This window comes from Cololabis saira, chromosome 10, assembly GCF_033807715.1.
Source record: "Cololabis saira isolate AMF1-May2022 chromosome 10, fColSai1.1, whole genome shotgun sequence".
NCBI classification, from domain to species: domain Eukaryota; kingdom Metazoa; phylum Chordata; class Actinopteri; order Beloniformes; family Belonidae; genus Cololabis; species Cololabis saira.
Window position 1 is genome coordinate 5,119,372 of NC_084596.1, and position 15,193 is coordinate 5,134,564.

Here is a 15,193-nt window from a genome sequence, read left to right on the forward strand (position 1 = left end):
TCATAATTATCGATGTTAGGGTGATGGGGCGATAGTCATTGAGGCAGGAGATTTTGTTGGATTTTGGCACAGGGATGATGATCGAGTCCTTGGCACAGTCAGGAACAGTGCAGTGACGAAGCATGGAGTTGAACAGTTTGGTGAATGGTGGGGCAAGCTGTTCTGCACAGTGGAACAGTGTGTCTGGGCTCACTCCATCGGGCCCAGCAGCTTTCCTTCTCTTTACTTTCCTGAAGGCCCTCCTGACCTCCTCCTCTGTGATGGCAAAGGGGGGGCAGGGGGGCGGGGTGGGTGGAGAGTATGGAGATCCAGGGGACTGTTCAAAACGAGTGTAAAATTTATTTAACTTGTCCGGTAGCTGGGGGTCTGTGCTGGATATGGGGGGGGGGGTATTTTTTGTGTTGGTCATGTTTTTTAATTTATTCCAGACTGTTTTGGTGTTGTTAGATGTGAGCTGATTTTCTAAGTGTTTTCCATATCGTGCTTTTGCTTTCCTGATGGCTGATCGGAGTTCTGAGTTTGCAGAGTTATAGAGTTCCTTGTTTCCACTGTGGTAGGCTGTGTTCTTTTTTTTGCGTAGAAGTTGAATTTCTTTGTTGAACCATGGTTTATTATTGCTGTGTATTCTCACGGTTTTGGTGGTGATGTACGTCTCCTGGCAGTAGTAGATCCATGACGTCATCGCGTCATACTGCTGATCGAGGTAATCAGCGCTCTCCACACCTGGTCTGAAAACGTCCCAGTCCGTGCAGTCGAGGCTGGCACGCAGGGTGTCGATGCTGGAGATGGACCAGGATTTAGCTATTTTTTCGGTGGCTTTGATGGATTTAACTTTCTGGCGGTATCTGGGAATGAGGAGGAGGATGGCGTGGTCCGAGTTTCCCAGCGGTACCCGCGGAAAAGACCGGTATGCATCGCTGGACGCCACATAGCAGTGGTCGAGCGTGTTGTTGCCCCTGTTGGGGCAGGTCACCTGTTGGATGTAGCTAGGGAGCTCGGTGGACAGGTCGGCGTGGTTGAAGTCGCCCAGCGCGATTACTGCGGCATCGTGGTGATGACTTTCCACAGAAGAGATGTAGTTGGCGAGCTCGGTGATGGCGGTGTTAGCGTTGGCTGAGGGTGGAATGTAAACTCCGACCAGGATCACCGAGGCAAATTCTCTTGGAAGGTAAGACGGCCGGCATTTCACGCTGATGTATTCCAAATGTGGGGAGCATGAGGTGTTGAGTGTGGAGCTGTTGCTGCACCATAGGTTGTTGATCATGAAGCAGATGCCTCCACCTTTAGCCTTGGTTGACAGCACCTCAGACCTGTCAGCGCGGTGGAGAGTAAAGCCAGGTGGGGTAACCACCTGGTCTGTCACGGTGTCGTCCAGCCAGGTCTCGGTCAGGCAGAAGGCAGAGCAGTTCTGAAAATCCTTGTTGGTTTGGGTGAGGAGGAAGAGTTCATCGGTTTTGTGTCTCAATGATCTCACGTTGGATAGCAGGAGGGCCGGTAGTGGGGGCCGGTAAGGGCGCTTCCTGAACCTGGAGAAGACACCAGCGCGGCGCCTGCCTCTGCCCGGTTTGTGCTTCCAGGAGGTCGGATCGCTGAGCGAGTTGTTGTTTGCTCTTATCTCCGCGGGTAACAGTTTGATCAGAGATTGATCTGTGACAGGCAGGTTGAAACTTAATTTCATCAGTTCCAGACGGGTGTACATTAACGTACAATCAACAAACAACACTGAGACTAGAGTGAGACACAGTACTATGGCTTGCGCCGGGGCGAGCCTCACGGCCGCCATGTTGGTGCAGGTATCTGTGTTTTAATTAATAAACATTTCCACAACAAAATCCAGAGCCACAAAGATGATGTCCACAACAACACCATGAAGAGTCCAGCACACTGATGTCCTTTTGTCTTCCTACCTGAGAGTGTCCAGTCTCCAGTGGGGATCCTCCAGTCTAGACAGAAGCTTCCCTGCTGACTCTCCTGGATGGTTGTATCTCAGGTCCAGCTCTCTCAAGTGGGAGGGGTTGGAGCTCAGAGCTGAGACCAGGGAAGCACTTCCTTCCTCTGAGATCAGACAGCCTGACAGCCTGCAGATACACAACACAACACACATGCAGAGACTCTGAGAGAACTGCTCTGAGACTAAAGGTGACTCTGTCCTCGTGTTCACCTGATGATGGCGCTGAAGGAAAAGTCAGAGGATCAGCAGAACACATCAACAATCTTTCAATATCAACCACAGTTGTAACGTCACTAGTTGAACACTTGGTGGATTCTGACCTGAGAGACTCCAGGTGACAGTGTGGACTCTCCAGTCCAGGACACAGCTTCTTCAGTCCTGAATCCTGCAGGTGGTTGTTACTCAGGTCCAGTTCTGTCAGACTGGAGGACTGAGAGCTGAGAACTGAGGACAGAAGTGGACAGATGTCCTCTGAGAGGTTACAGCCACTCAACCTGCAGAGGAGATTAAAGAGAGTTCATGAGGTTATTTAGGAAAGTTTCTGTACAACATTTCATGTACACGAAAACTCAAAGGGCTTAAAATAAAAAGATTTAAAAAAATGAATTAAAGATTTAAGAATTTAAAAGCAGTAATTAAATACAGACAGACATAAGTCAATAAAAAGGTAAACAGATAAAAATATTTTCAACTTCATTTAAGGCTATAGAGAGTTTCAGCATCCCTGATGCATTCTGGGAGTTTGTTCCACAGGTGAGGAGCAAAAGCTGATTGCTTTTTTGGTCATCATGGACCAGGAGATCAGAGATTTATTTTGATCCAAAATCAGTCAGAGATTCATAAACCAGGAGCATGATTTAACATCTATTCTTAGACAGACAGGAAACCAGTGTAAAGATCTTAGAACTGGAGGTGTATGGTCCACTCTCCTCCACATGTTCTCTAGGTTAATAATTACCAGAATGTGTTATTAAATAAGTTAAGCTGCTATGGTTTTGAATCAGCTACTATTGCATGTAGAGTTATTTGTCTGATGGGAAAAGCACTGTTTACTTTAATGGTAGTGATTCCAAGCTGAGAGCGTGAGCTGGGGTTCCCCAAGGCAGTTCTTTGGGTCTGCTTTTATTTTCAATATTCATCAATGATTTACTGTTTATTCTAAATCATGCCACCATTGCAATGTATGCTGACAATTTGACAGTTTATACATCGGCAAATGTGCCTGCTGAATTCACTTCAGATTTAAAGGGTGGATTTAAAATTAACATAAAAATGGATGATAAGAAACAAATGAGTTCTGGATAAGGTGAAGAGAAAGTGTACTGTTTTAGGTTCAAAACATGTATTAATAAATGACCCTGTGCTATGCTTAACTATGGATGAAGTAGTAAGAGAGCAAGTAACAGAAGTGAAGGTATTAGGGGATGTTATAGAGAGTCAAATGTCCTGGAATAGACAAGTTGACCAAATAGTGCATAGAATGGGTAGAGGTATAGCTGTGATTAAACACTGCAGGAAATTTCTGCCTAATGATTTGATTAAACAGGTGATACACGCATCGGTCTTGTCAAATGTAGATTATTGCTCTGTGATTTGGTCCAGTACAACCAAACGTAACCTGGCCAGGCTGCAGGTAAATCAGAACAAAGCAGCTGGCTGAGCCATTCAGAAACTTTATCAGACCAGTGGAAGTAATGAATCCCCATCCATCCTGGTGAAGTGGAGAATGTAGGAGGAAATATTAATTGATGAGTTTAATCAATAAAGTAGTTATGACTAAAACACAGTCATTTGTCGGGGCGAACATCAGCAGGTCATTTTCTGTTGCCTCCATGTAGAAGTCACTTAAAACAGAAGACAATGGGGCCGCTTGGTGGCGCAGTGGGTTAAGCAGCGGCTCATATACTGAGGCTACAGTCCTCCTCCTGCAGCGGTCGCAGGTTCGAATCCCGGCCTGCGCACCTTTGCTGCATGTCATCCCCATTCTCTCTCTCTACCCCTTTCCAGTCTGCAACTTCAATAAAGGGCCACTAGAGCCCAAAAAAAAATCTTTAAAAAAAAAAAAACAAAAAAAAACAAAAGACAATGAATCACAGAGCGATGGTGGTGTGGAGTGAATTACCAGAACTTTGGACTTGAGATAAAATGATAAGCTTTAACAAGAAGCTCAAGTTATTTTTGTTTATTATGGAAAATAAAATGGAGTGTTAAGAATTGAGCTATTAAACTGTTTATTGTTTTGACACTGTTTCCTTTTCCTCTATTTATTTTGTGTTTGTGTGTAGTTTTGCTAAAAGGGTGTGGGGGGTGTTAAAATGTGAACAGCACATGATTGTTTGTTCTATCTCACACTGTCCAGAAAGTTGTTGTGTTGTTGAAAAATTGAAAATATTTTTGTATTCTTTTTAAATTGAGCTCTTGATTTGATTTCTCTTAATATCTTTTTTTTTTTCAAGATGGCGCCGCGGTAGTGGCGACACGTTGCAGCAGCTCCGTCGACTCGTTTTTTATTTATTGTCTGTTTTTACCTATTTGGACCTTTTTTTTCTTCGGTCCTGTCTCCTGTGGAGACGTGCTTTTTTTCTCTGTGCTCATCGGGCGGCATCATGTTTGGAAAAACAGTGAGGCTGGCCCTTTTATTTCTACTATTTTTCACCTGGTTCATCACCCCAGCAACCACCGAAACAGGAAGTAAACGCTCAATTTTTTACACCCGCGATCAGCTGTTAGCCCTCCGTAGCCAGGGGAAGCTAACCGGCTGCAAGCCCGATGTTCCCCCCGAGCTGAAGAGGAGGAAAAGAGGACAACGCTCGGGTGTTATGTGCCGGAAAAAGAAACGCTGCTTCAAGCCCACACTCCCCACCATCATCACCGGGAATGTGAGATCCATCTGTAATAAGATGGATGAGCTAGCGGCGCTGGCACGGCACCAGCGGGAATACCGGGAATGGAGCCTGATGCTGTTCACAGAAACCTGGCTAACGGAGCAAACACCGGACTCCGCCGTCGCTCTGGACGGATTTAACCTCATAAGGGCAGACAGGACACGGGACAGCGGTAAGAGGAGAGGAGGGGGGCTTGCTGTGTTTGTGAACGATAGATGGTGTAACCCTGGGAACATCTCTATCAAAGAGCAACTCTGCAGCACGGACATTGAGCTGCTAGCCATTAGCATGAGGCCACACTGCCTGCCGCGGGAACTCTCGCATGTTATCGCGATAACTGCGTATGTCCCGCCCTCCGCTAATGCCGACGCAGCCTGCAATGTCCTGCACAGCAGTGTGAGCAGGCTGCAGACACAGCACCCACATGCCCTCCTCCTTATTACCGGGGATTTTAATCATGCCCCTCCCTCATCCACACTTCCAACTTTCAGCCAGTATGTCAACTGCAGCACCAGGGGAAATAAAACACTGGACCTTTTTTATGCCAACCTTAAGGAGGCATATACACCATCCCCCCTGCCCCCGCTTGGAAGATCTGATCATGATCTGATCCACCTTCTCCCCCTGTATCAGCCTCTGGTGCAAAGACAACCAGCAGTCACCCACACCAGACATATCTGGTCTGAACAGTCTCTGGAGACTCTTCAGGACTGTTTTGAGACTACGGTGTGGGATGTGTTCTGTGAGGACTACGGGGACCACATCGACAGTCTCACCAGCTGTATCACGGACTACATCAACTTCTGTGTAGACTCCACCATACCCACCAAGACAGTTAAAGTGTTTGCAAACAGCAAACCTTGGATCACACCTGAGATTAAAGGCCTGCTCAGGGACAAAAGGAGGGTCTTCAAATCAGGAGACAGGGACCTGCTGAAGACGGTGAAGAGGGACCTGAGGAAGAAGATCAGGGAGGGGAAGAGCAGCTACAGGAGGAGGATGGAAGACCAGCTGCAGCGGGACGATATCAGCGGGGTCTGGAGGAGCCTGAACACCATCTCAGGACGTAACAACTCCAGACCTGCACTGGACAGGGACCAGGAGTGGGTGAATGACCTGAACCGGTTCTTCAACCGGTTTGAACAACCAGACACCCCTCCCACCACCCACCCAGCCCTGCTGCAACTTCCCCCGACTGGAGCCTCTTCTGCTCCAAGAACTCTCACCTCAACCCCCCTCCCTGCTACTCCCCCTCCACAACCCCCCAGCCCACTCTCAACTCCACCGAACCTACCAACCCCCCTCCCTGCAACCCCGCCCAGCCCACCCACCACCCCCCCACCCAGCCTACCCACCACCCCCCACCCAGCCCACTCACCACCCCCCCGCCCAGACCACCTACCACCCCCCCCGCCCAGCCCACCCACCACCCCCCCACCCAGCGTGGTGCTCTCCACAGCCCAGGTGGAGAGAGGACTGGCCAGGCTCAAGGTGAGGAAAGCAACGGGTCCGGATGGCATCACCTCCAGGCTGCTCAGATCCTGCTCCAGGCAACTGTGCAGGATCGTGGAGCACATCTTCAACATGAGCCTGAGGCTGCACAAGGTACCACAGCTGTGGAAGACGTCCTGCGTGGTACCGGTGCCCAAGTCATCTTGCCCCAGCAACTCCAGCCACTACTGGCCGGTGGCCCTGACATCCCACCTGGCGAAGACCCTGGAGAGGCTGGTCCTCCAGCACCTGCACCCCCTGGTGAGCTCCACCGCCGACCCCCTGCAGTTCGCCTACCGGCCGAGCATCGGAGTTGAGGACGCCGTCATCTTCCTCATGCAGAGGTCATTAACAACGGAGACGAGACGGAGTACCGAGAACTGAACAACAGATTCGTGGACTGGTGCCAGCGGAACCGCCTCCAGATTAACTCTGGTAAAACGAAGGAGCTGGTGGCGGACTTCCGCCGGCGCAAAGTCCCCCCCTCGCCGGTGAACATCCAGGGAACGGACATAGAGATTGTGGACTCTTATAAGTACCTGGGTGTTCACCTGAACAATAAACTGGACTGGACTGTAAACACCCAGGCTCTCTACAAAAAGGGCCAAAGCCGACTCCACCTGCTGCGCAGACTGAGGTCCTTCGGAGTGAGGGACGGCCCCCTGAGGACCTTCTATGACTCTGTGGTGGCGTCGGCCATCTTTTATGGTGTGTCTGCTGGAGCAGCAGCATCACTGCAGCAGAGAGGAAGAGACTGGACAGGGTGGTGAGGAAAGCCGGCTCTGTCCTGGGCTGCAGTCTGGACCGGGTGGAGGTGGTGGGGGAGAGGAGGATGGTGGCTAAACTGTCCTCCATCATGGACAATGTCTCCCACCCCCTTCATGAGACTGTCAGAGCCCTGGAGAGCTCCATCAGTGACCGGCTTCGTCACCCATGATGCACCACAGAGAGGCATCGCAGGTCCTTCTTCCCCGCTGCCATCAGACTGTACAACCAGGCCTGCTCTCAGTAGCCAGTGGACAATAATATGACAATAAGATGTGCAATAATATAAGATGTGCAATATCTGCCAATCTGCCAGTCAACCTCACAACACTCCACCTGCTTTTCTGCACTGTTTAACTGTATATACTGTTCATATCCTGTGTTTATACATATTTTATACGTATCTTTTTGTATTTTTTATATATTTTATATTTTTTATTTCTGACTTTTCAGTCTTTTTACCCCTCCCCTATATGTGTGTACTGCTGACGACAAATACGTTTCCCCACTGAGGGAGAAAATAAAGGATATCTTATCTTATCTTATCTTGTTTGAGAGTGTGATGAGAAAAATTTAAATCCTGACTTTAAAAAGAGGAAATGTACAGTCATAATGCCATTGTGCTGATTATAATGTTATTTTTGTACTTTTAGCTGGTGTCCTACTGTCTGTTGTCTCTGAGTTGTGAGCATGTATGTTTACGTATTTTAATTAATGATAATGTTGTAATTCAGCTGATGATTCTGATGAGACCCCAGAGAAGCTGCTCTGAAAGGTCACCAGCTAACGGGGATCTAATAAAATAACCAAATAAAAAGTTGTAACGGTCACTAGTTGAACACTTGGTGGATTCTGACCTGAGAGACTCCAGGTGACAGTGTGGACTCTCCAGTCCAGGACACAGCTGCTTCAGTCCTGAATCCTGCAGGTGGTTGTTACTCAGGTCCAGTTCTGTCAGACTGGAGGACTGAGAGCTGAGAACTGAGGACAGAAGTGCACAGATGTTCCCTGAGAGGTTACAGTCACTCAACCTGCAGAGGAGATTAAAGAGAGATCATGAGGTTATTTAAAAGTTGATTGTCCTTTAACAACGAAATGATATAATATCAATAAATGCTGATTATTTAAACTAATAATCAATAAGTATTGAGTTTCCTGAGATTAATCATTGAGGAGAACTGGTCCCACATGAACCTGAACTTAGTTGAACAGTGAATTTAATGGTTTCCTCCAAGAACACATGTGATTGTAACTAAAACAGATGTGTCCGTGTTCGTCCTTACACAACTTTCTTGGAGGCTTTGACCACCGGCAGCAGCCTCCGTAGAACCTCCTCTGAAGCTGAGAACTTCTTCAGGTCAAACACCTCCAGATCTTCTGATGACAGTAAGATGAAGCCCAGCGCCGACCACTGAGCAGGAGACAGTTTATCTGTGGAGAGACGTCCAGACCTCAGGTACCGTTGGACCTCCTCCACCAGAGAACCATCATTCAGTTCATTCAGACAGTGGAACAGGTTGATGCTTCTCTCTGCAGACAGATCCCCACTGATCTTCTTCTTGATGTATTTAACTGTTTCCTGATTGTTCTGTGAACTTCTTTTTTTTAGTTCCAACAGACCTCGTAGGAGAGTCTGATTGGTCTCCAGTGAAAAACCCAGGAGAAAGCGGAGGAACAAGTCCAGGTGTCCGTTAGGACTCTGTAAGGCCTTGTCCACAGCACTCTGATGGAGGTCAGTCACGGCTCTGGTTTTAAACCACCTGGAGGTGTTTCTTTGTTCCTCCAGCAGGTTGACTCCAGACTTAATGAAGGTCTGATGGACATGAAGAGCAGCCAGAAACTCCTGGACACTCAGATGGATGAAGCAGAAGACCTGGTCCTGGTACAGGCTGCTCTCCTCTCTAAAGATCTGGGTGAACACTCCTGAGTACACTGAAGCCTCTCTGACATCGATGCCACACTCTCTCAGGTCTGGTTCATAGAAGATCAGGTTTCCTTTCTGCAGCTGCTCAAAAGCCAGTTTTCCCAGAGACTCCACCATCTTCCTGCTCTCTGGACTCCAGTGTGGATCTGTCCCAGCTCCTCCATCATACTTGACCCTCTTCAGTTTGGCTTGGACCACCAGGAAGTGGATGTACATCTCAGTCAGGGTCTTGGGCAGCTTCCCTCCCTCTCTGATTTCCAGGACTTTCTCCAGGACGTTCTCCAGGACCGTAGCAGTGATCCAGCAGAAGACTGGGATGTGGCACATGATGTGGAGGCTCCGTGATCTCTTGATGTGGGAGATGATCCTGCTGGTCTGCTTCTTGTTCCTGAACCTCTTCCTGAAGTATTCCTCCTTCTGTGGGTCAGTGAACCCTCTGACCTCTGTCACCATGGAAACACACTCAGGAGGGATCTGATTGGCTGCTGCGGGTCGTGTGGTGATCCAGAGACGAGCAGAAGGAAGCAGGTTCCCCCTGATGAGGTTTGTCAGCAGCACGTCCACTGAGGTGGACTCTGTAACATCAGTCAGGACCTCATTGTTGTGGAAGTCCAGAGGAAGTCGACTCTCATCCAGACCGTCAAAGATGAACACCACCTGGAATTCTTCAAAGCTGCACATTTCTCTGGTTTCAGTGAAGAAGTGATGAACAAGTTCCACCAAGCTGAACTTTCTCTCTTTCAACACAATCAGCTCTCTGAAGGTGAATGGAAGCAGGAACTGGATGTCCTGGTTGGTTCTGCCTTCAGCCCAGTCCAGAGTGAACTTCTGTGTTAGGACTGTTTTCCCGATGCCGGCCACTCCCTTCGTCATCACTGTTCTGATTGGTTCATCTCTTCCAGGTGGGAGTTTAAAGATGTCTTCCTGTCTGATGGCTGTTTCTGCTCTGTTTGGTTTCCTGGAAGCTGCTTCAATCTGTCTGACTTCATGTTCATCGTTGACCTCTCCAGTCCCTCCCTCTGTGATGTAGAGCTCTGTGTAGATCTGCTCCAGAAGGGTTGGGTTTCCTGCTTTAACAATCCCCTCAAACACACACTGGCACTTCTTCTTCAGCTTAGACTTCAGCCGCTTTCTACAACCTGCAGCAGAAACATCTGAATACACATGAAAAAAAAACAATTAGTGTTTTATAAAGTTCAACTTAATTCTCCTAAAGAATCAGGATGTGAACCGACACTGATCGTCTCTAACGTTACGATGAGCTATACAATATTGAGTAGAATCACTTTTACCACCAAAACAACTCTGAACATTCAGGACGTGGAAGTGACAAGAACATCTGGGGGTCCTGGAGTTTCTAGTACCAGGATGTTAGCAGTACAGCCCTGATGGGTTGTGTGTTTATGGGTTGTTGTGTTCTTGTTATTGTTGTGGTGTCTGTGAAGTGGATTTTCCAGGTTTAGGATTTGAAAACACCAGAAGATGACCTGATCAAATAATCTGTAGAACCATCAAGACAATCTAGAGTTCAGCAGGATTGCTGGAAGAGGAAAACCAGGACTAAAATCTTCCAGTTATCTTGTGGTGTTTGTTGGTTAAAAGGATGGCAGTAGCTCAGGTGGTAGAGCGGGTCTTCCAATAATCGGAAGGTTAGTGGTTTGAATCCTGCTCTGTCCCAATTGCTGCCGTAGTGTCCTTGGGCAAGACACCTTGCCCCGTGTGAATGTGTATGAATGTTGGTGGTGGGGGTCGGAGTGGCCGTTTGGCGCGATATGGCAGCCACGTTTCCGTCAGTCTTGCCTTTGAGATTAATCGAATGTAAGTGTTTTTATAAGTTAAGTTCATTATTAAACATGTTTATTGAGGTCCACTCCTGTACAGAGAGGCTGCTACTGTAGGGGGGTGCTGGGACCATGTGGGGGCAACTGACCTGCAGAAATATTTAGCTGGGTGTCAACGGTCAAAATAACTTTCATGTGGATCAAGAATGCAGATTTGATTCCAGCAGAACATTGTTGGAACAAGAAGAGCAGTACTTCATCTTTCAGTAGTTTTAATGTTGTGGCTGATCTGTGAATGTTGTTCATGTCCTGAGGCATTCTGGAACATTTATCCAGCAGCTTAAATGTTCAGAGAAATCCTCTTACTGCTCTGCAGACGCTCAGCCAGCTCCTCCTGCTTCATTCTCCTCAGGAAGTTCACTGTGATCTTCACAAACGCCTCTCTGCTGCTCCTCTGCTCTTCATCCTCACCCTCCAACAGATGCTCTAGGGATTCTGGGTAATCTGGACTCAGACCCCTCTGGATCTTCTTCAGCTCGTTCTTCACAAACAGGACAATGTTGTCCTCCAGCAGCTGGAACAGAAGACCACATGAAGGACACAATCAGACTGAAACCACGGAGACAAACATCAGACCCATGTTGGACAGACTGACAGTCCACTGGTCTCCAGAGACCAGCATGGAGACAAACATCAGGTCCATGATGGACAGACTGACAGTCCACTGGTCTCCAGAGACCAGCATGGAGACAAACATCAACAGAACAGATGGAGAACAGTTGATGCTCATGTACAGACCTGAAAGATGGAGTCCAGCTGTGTCTGATGCTGCTGGACAGACGGACCGCTGGGGGACTCTGAGATCTGCTGGTCCACTCTGTGGAGGAACCAGGAAGAATTAGCTCACATCATGTCTGTCCTCACAGAGACAAACAGCAGCTGAAGGTCCATGAAGTCCTGTTGGGATGAGGACAGTCCATCAGAGGACTGGTGGTGGTGAAGGTTTACTAGTCTTGCTGATCCACTGAGAACATGTAACCTCAGTGAGAAATCTGCTCATTCACATGATCATCATCAGGATCAGTAAGAGGAACTCTGGACCATCATCAGTAAGAGGAACTCTGGACCATCATCAGTAAGAGGAACTCTGGACCATCATCAGGATCAGTAAGAGGAACTCTGGACCATCATCAGGATCAGTAAGAGGAACTCTGGACCATCATCAGGATCAGTCCTCTGGAAGGTGAGACCTCCAGATGTGTCAACCAGAGGAAAAAGCTCCTGACAGGAGATGAAGATCTATGAGGAGGAAGCTCAGATCACCATCAGGTGATGGAGGACCACAGGGGTCCAGGACTACACGATCTACTCAGGAAGAAACATGTGGACATTTCCTAACATGAGGACTGATTTAAATACATTTAATGTGTTTGAATACATCTCACCTCTCTGAAGAAGAATGTTGGTCTCCTTTAAAGTTAATGGACCAGTCATTTGACTGGTCACTCTTCAAGGACAAACAGCTGGGTTCATGTTCAAGAGAGTTTCCTTTCTGATGGACCCTGATAGAAGACAAAAGTTCAAAATGTACATATTCTATTTATATGAAAAATAAGTTACTCAGATAAAAATATTCAGTCTATTTAAAAAGTATTAAACATAAATAATTGGCAGCGTTTGGATACACTCACCTATTTACAGCAGAATGTTGCTCTCCTTTGAAGTTAATATAAAAGTCTATTGACTTGTCGCTCTTCAAGGACACACAGCTGGGTCCGGATCCGGGTCCGGGTCCAGGTCCGGGTCCAGGTCCGGGTCCAGGTCCGGGTCCAGGTCCAGGTCCAGGTCCAGGTCCAGGTCCAGGTCCAGGTCCAGGTCCAGGTCCAGGTCCAGGTCCAGGTCCAGGTCCAGGTCCAGGTTGATTCCTGTAATAATGATGTTTGGTGATGTGAGTCTTGAGCTCTGACATGCAGAAGAGTCAGGGACAGTTAGAGATGCTCATCTCACCTCTGATCTTTGCTCTGACTCTCATGTTCCTCACACAGAGAGGTTTTAGAGGGAGGGACTCCCTCCTCTCCGTCCTCACACTGGTCCATTCTGCTGAATTCACGTCCACATCAGCTCACACACACACCTTCATCTGCAGAGGAAACACACATCAGCTCACACACACACCTTCATCTGCAGAGGAAACACACATCACTGGTGTTGGACACAGACCAGCTGATCCTGCTCTGGTTTGTTCCTCTTTTGTTTTTTTGCTTCTACTGAGCAGTAGAGGTCACTTGGCTCTATTTTTAATTGTATTTCTTTCCAATTGTTGGAGAGGGCCTCAAAGTAATCCTGTCCTCCACTAAGTCAGTCCACCAGGACTAACATGCTCTAACTAGCTGGAACAAGTGTGAAACAACAATGATGTGATTCTGTGAACACAGTTTTTAGTGGAGAAACTTGAAAACCGTGTTGCTGTAAATGTGAGGAAGCTCAGAGGTTGATCTGCAGAGACAAAGGTTCAATGTGCAATGATAAGCAGGGATAAACATGCTGTATCCAGTGCAAACAAGCAATATGTGAGATGAGGTGTGATGATTGACAGAGTTCAGAGTCCAGAGTGCTGGGTAAGGGGGCGTTTGCTTGTCTCTGATCTGTGGTTGCAGCAGCTTTGCTGCCTCACAAGCTTTGGACCATAACGTTTTTTGCACGCAGCAAACCGATGAGGTCTTAACGCAAAGTTCTTCTTTTGTATGTTTACTTCACAAACTGAAAAGTAATACAAAATACAGAAGCAAATCCTTAACTTTTATAAATAAAATAGACTGTGTTGACTGTGTTGCTCAAAGGTCCAGTGACTTGTAAACTTACACTGAGTTACCGTATGTTTATTCTACATACAGCAGCCAATAGAAATGCAATATTCTGCTTTGTGACTAGTCACTGGTTTGAACAAATATGAAACCAAAGTAATCTTACAAAAGGTATTAATCAACTTAAACACAAATCACATTTATACAAAACGGCTACAACAGATCGAAAATAAATCAAATTATAATATTGTCATCTAACAATCATATAGATTTGTCTTCAGACACAAGAATTATCAAAGTCTGCAGTGAAAACCTTCTCCAACCATGACGGAGTAGAAACAATCGAGAAAGTTCAAACTTACAGTTTCTTCAAACAGTCCAAAGAGTTGAAGCTGAAGATTCTGCAGTCTGAACAAAACCCACTGAGACGCAACTGAACTGATCCTGGAATGAGTCACAGCTGCAACTGTGGAGGAGGAGGAGGAGGAGGAGGAGGATGGATAGGTAGGGGAAGGAAGAGTCTAATGACGGATCTCATCAGAAATGCCTAACGGAAACAGTTTCAAAATGAAACCCCACAACATGCCGTCTCGATATTCTGCCTTCGAACTTTTTTAAAACAGTTTTTAACCGTATAGCTCCGGATATACTGCAGATAATAAATACTTCTTTTCAAACAGGCCAGTTTCCCCAGGCCTTGAAAACTGCAGTAATAAAACCTCCTCTAAAAAATCAAATCTGGATGCTACAACACTTAGTAACTATAGGCCAATATTAAATCTGCCATTTTTGGGGAAAATCATTGAAAAGGTCTTTTTCCAGCAAATTCATGCTTTTATGATGCAAAACAATCTTTTTAGCGCATTTCAGTCTGGATTTCGGCCAAACCACAGCACTGAGACTGTACTCATCAAAGTCTTAAATGATATTCATCTGAATAATGATGCAGGCATCTGTTCTGGTTCTGTTCTGGTATTACTGGATCTGAGTGCTGCATTTGACACAGTTGATCATAACATTCTTCTCATCAGACTGGAAAAGTGGCTGGGACTTATCGGCACTGTGCTTCAATGGTTTAAATCTTACTTACAAGATAGGGCCTTTTGTGTGTCAATTGGAAACCATGAGTCTAAGAGAACCAACATCACATGTGGGGTTCCTTAAGGGTCCATTCTCTGACCGCTTCTATTCAACATCTATATGCTACCCCTAGCTCAGATTATGGAACATCACAACATTTCCTACCATACTTATGCCGATGACACACAACTCCAACACCATTTGACTACAGTTCCCTACTCTCATTGAGTAACTGTATTCACCAAATTAATGAGCGGATGTGCCAGAATTTTCTCCAGTTAAATGCAGAAAAGACAGAGGTGATCATTTTTGGCCCTAAAAATGAAAGGGAAAAGATCCACCTTGGCTCCATGTCATTGACAGCTACAAATCATGGCCGCTTCCCTCCCTTTGACTATTTTTGTGCTTTTGTGTGCAATGAGGCAAAGAAACGAAATGACCCTAGCTTCTTGCAACAACACGGCCCTCGCAAAACCAGATAAATTCACTGTGAAGAACTTTAATACCAACAA

The 15,193-nt window shown here is 46.8% G+C and overlaps 1 protein-coding gene across 2 annotated transcripts in view; it reads right to left on the reverse strand.

Annotated features, from left to right (window-relative positions):
* LOC133452316 (NACHT, LRR and PYD domains-containing protein 3-like) overlaps positions 1-14,060 on the reverse strand; it is a 92,477-nt gene extending 78,417 nt beyond the window's left edge. Inside the window, exons 1-9 of one of the 2 annotated variants that reach the window (XM_061731554.1) lie at positions 13,964-14,060; positions 12,805-12,937; positions 12,489-12,722; positions 12,243-12,359; positions 11,596-11,674; positions 11,164-11,371; positions 8,376-10,170; positions 7,950-8,123; positions 2,272-2,445 (exon numbers count right to left, since the gene is read on the reverse strand). In XM_061731554.1, coding sequence (XP_061587538.1) covers positions 2,272-2,445; positions 7,950-8,123; positions 8,376-10,170; positions 11,164-11,371; positions 11,596-11,674; positions 12,243-12,359; positions 12,489-12,722; positions 12,805-12,893 — 2,870 coding nt within the window. In that variant the 5' untranslated portion in view covers positions 12,894-12,937; positions 13,964-14,060. The remainder of the gene's footprint in view (positions 1-2,271; positions 2,446-7,949; positions 8,124-8,375; positions 10,171-11,163; positions 11,372-11,595; positions 11,675-12,242; positions 12,360-12,488; positions 12,723-12,804; positions 12,938-13,963) is intronic. The other variant, XM_061731556.1, reaches the window with a different exon arrangement.
* Positions 14,061-15,193: the final 1,133 nt, after the last annotated feature.